The following is a 3,132-nucleotide window of genomic DNA, read 5'->3' as shown; positions in this document are numbered from 1 at the left end:
AGCTTTTGAGTCAATTTTCCAATTACTTATGGTCCCTTGAAGGGGGGGTGGGGGGGTACATATTAAAGCGCTAATTCCTTAACCTTTCCTACAATTTTGATGAGAGTACCCTCAAATTAAAGCCCAGAGTGTGCACTTTAAACCCATATTCATTATACAACTGTAACTTGAATATGTTTTGGTCAACAGCTAAAAAAAAATAAAAAAATATATATGGACCTGACTGTACATTTTTGCATGTTTGTATAGACAACTCAACTAGATGTAAAAATGGTTACAAATTCTTTAAGGTTCATAGAATATTGAATTATTGGAATTAATAGACATCACTGTTGAATCGATCAGATTAATTAAATGTTTTGAAAACTATCACATTTAACATATTTGCCTTTTGACAGTTTCATTTTAGTTTGATTTCTAGAGTCATAGGATTCCTTCACTTAACCCAAGTCTAAACTTAAAACTGTTAAAATAAATGAAAATATAACATTAGTTTTATTGTTTTGTTGTTGTTTTTTTCATGGGACATTTGCGGCAAAAATATATATATAATTTTATAATTAATTATATATATAATTGTAATTTTATATAAATTCTATATATTTAAAAACATATATATTTCTAATGATAATATATTCTATATATTATATAGAATATATAAAAAATATATTATTATAAAATTCAATTTATAATCATTCTAAAAAATATATCTACATTTATGTGCCTATTACACACACACACACAAATACATACATATATACATATATATATAAATCACACACACACACTGTTCATTTCTGTGTATATTGAATATTCAAAGATACAAAAATACAATTGCAAAAGTCTGTGAGACCATTATGAACAAATCATCAAGCATGCTATACAAGAATTCAAGACAGAGACTTATTAAGCGTTTAAGACCGTGAAACCCTCCTCCCATCCAGCTGGAGATCATTTCTAGCCAAAGTGAGCAGGTTATTATCAAAAAATTTCCATTTACACAATTTCTGTTTACATATGTTGATTTTGGCCAGCCATGAACAGCAACAGCTTTGCAGCGCAACTGAAGACATGTGTTAAGAGCAGAGACAAATCACGCTGCGATTTTATCTGGCCTTGGAATGTAAACACGCCACAAAACGCTCAAACACATCTCTGAGACATTTTCAAACACAGCAATTCTTCCTGATAGAAAGTATGGGGAATTTAAAGTGAGTTATAGCTTGCTTATGACCAAGAAAATCATTATGGCCATTCCTCAGGGAAAAGACTAATCCAAGAATTCATCATGGTTTGACTGTGATGTATTGTGTAGTGTTTAGAGGCACGGAAGGGATCGCAAGCACACAGAAAAGGTCACTGTACTTTTAAGGGCTTTGTTCGTATACATCTGCAGTAAATGGGCTACTTTAGTGCTATTGGTGACAAGAAACATTCAATCACGGTAAAGCCACTTGATTTCACACTGGCACCCATGCTGATGTATACTGCTGACTCCTAGTGGAGGTTCATATCATTACACTTCACTTACAGCAAAATTCTGTCATTTACCCACCCTCATGTTGTTCCAAACCTGTATGACTTCAGTTCTTCTGTGGAACACAAAAGAAAATATTCTGAAGAATGTTCATAACCAAACACTTTTGTTTCCATACAATGGAAGTCAATGGGAAACGGAATGGTTTGGTTACCAACATTTTCAAAATATCTTATTTTGTGGTTTTCAGAAGAAATAAAGTCACACAGGTTTCAAACATGACGTGAGTAGATAATGACAGAATTTTCAATTTTGGGTGGACCTTAAAAAGAATATTCCTGGTTCAACACAAGTAAAGCTCAATCGACAGCTTTTGTAGGATATGTTGTAGGTTTATTACTATAATAAAGTTTTTTTTTTTTTAAAGATGGTGAGGCACTTTCAATGGCTGTAAATGGGGACCATTTTTTGAGGATTTAAAAGCTGAAATGTGAAGCTTATAATTTTATAAAAAGCACTTACATTAATTCTTCTGTTTATACCTATGTATTATTTAAGCTGTTTAAATCATTTTTACATTCATTTTAGCAAGGTAAATTGGATATAAAAAACAGCTCAACGGCTTTTTTTTATGCTGAAATCAGCATATTTTATGTCTTGTGGTTATACTATTGAATCAGTGAGCATGTTAAAGTTTATGAATTGGACCCCTTTCACTTACAAGTGCTTCACTGTCACCTACAGTAGATCTTTGCATTATTTAAAGAAAAGGAGAGACAAGTAGGAACTAATTATCAACATTATGCCCCAAATTCCATCAACTGAACTTGTACCAAACCCACACTAGTCTGCATTGTGACAATGAGAAGACAGTACCTGTCAAAGGAATGGAACTGCATGGGTAACACGGCTTGGGCTTCCCTCTTCATGGCCTGATGGTCAGGGTATGGCAGGGTGTCTAGCCCGGTCTCTGTGGTCTCCACAGGAGCTGCTACCAGGCTCTTCAGGATTTCCTTGACATTGATGCCTTTGTTGGACTGGCTGATGCTGGAGATGGATGAGGCGGGTTTGAGGTGATCCACAGTCGAAGGCTCAGTCAAGCTCTCCTGTGACCTGGCCTCTGATGACAGTGTGCAGAACAACCCACTCATGCCGTTCGGACCACCCATGGTATGGTCCAGGTCGGCCCCGTTCATCACACTGGACACCTGGTCGTCACCCAGTCCTGAGTCAGAGTGAGGGAGGGATGACTCCTGACGGGACTCCTCCAGCACACTAACAGCATCCCTGCGACTGTCAGAGAGGGCTGATGGGTGCTCTGAGAGACATATATCCGAGTGTAGAAAATGAATAGAATATAACAGAAATCAGAGATGATCAGAAAATGATCACTAGAATTACTAGAAGTTTTTGAAATCATTATTTTATCAAAGTTATGACATTACACTCACTCACAACATGTCAGATGACAACTTAATACTTCATAAAGATCTCAATCAACCAATCAATCAATCAATCAATATATATATATATATATATTAATGTATATAATGAGAAAATGTGAATTGTGAAAGTGAATATACATAGTTACAATAATAAATATGTAATATTTGATTTATAATTATACATTATATATATATATATATATATATATA

The 3,132-nt window shown here is 34.5% G+C and overlaps 1 protein-coding gene across 1 annotated transcript in view; it reads right to left on the bottom strand.

Moving 5' to 3' along the window:
* LOC107704698 (neurobeachin-like) overlaps positions 1 to 3,132 on the bottom strand; it is a 282,564-nt gene that overhangs the window by 153,539 nt on the left and 125,893 nt on the right. Inside the window, exon 27 of the mRNA XM_016507685.1 lies at positions 2,354 to 2,795. Coding sequence (XP_016363171.1) covers positions 2,354 to 2,795 — 442 coding nt within the window. The remainder of the gene's footprint in view (positions 1 to 2,353; positions 2,796 to 3,132) is intronic.

This window comes from Sinocyclocheilus anshuiensis, unplaced genomic scaffold (assembly GCF_001515605.1).
Source record: "Sinocyclocheilus anshuiensis isolate Anshui unplaced genomic scaffold, SAMN03320099.WGS_v1.1 scaffold758, whole genome shotgun sequence".
NCBI lineage: Eukaryota > Metazoa > Chordata > Actinopteri > Cypriniformes > Cyprinidae > Sinocyclocheilus > Sinocyclocheilus anshuiensis.
The sequence above is the reverse complement of the archived record's forward strand: the minus strand, read 5'-3'. Positions and strand labels throughout refer to the sequence as shown.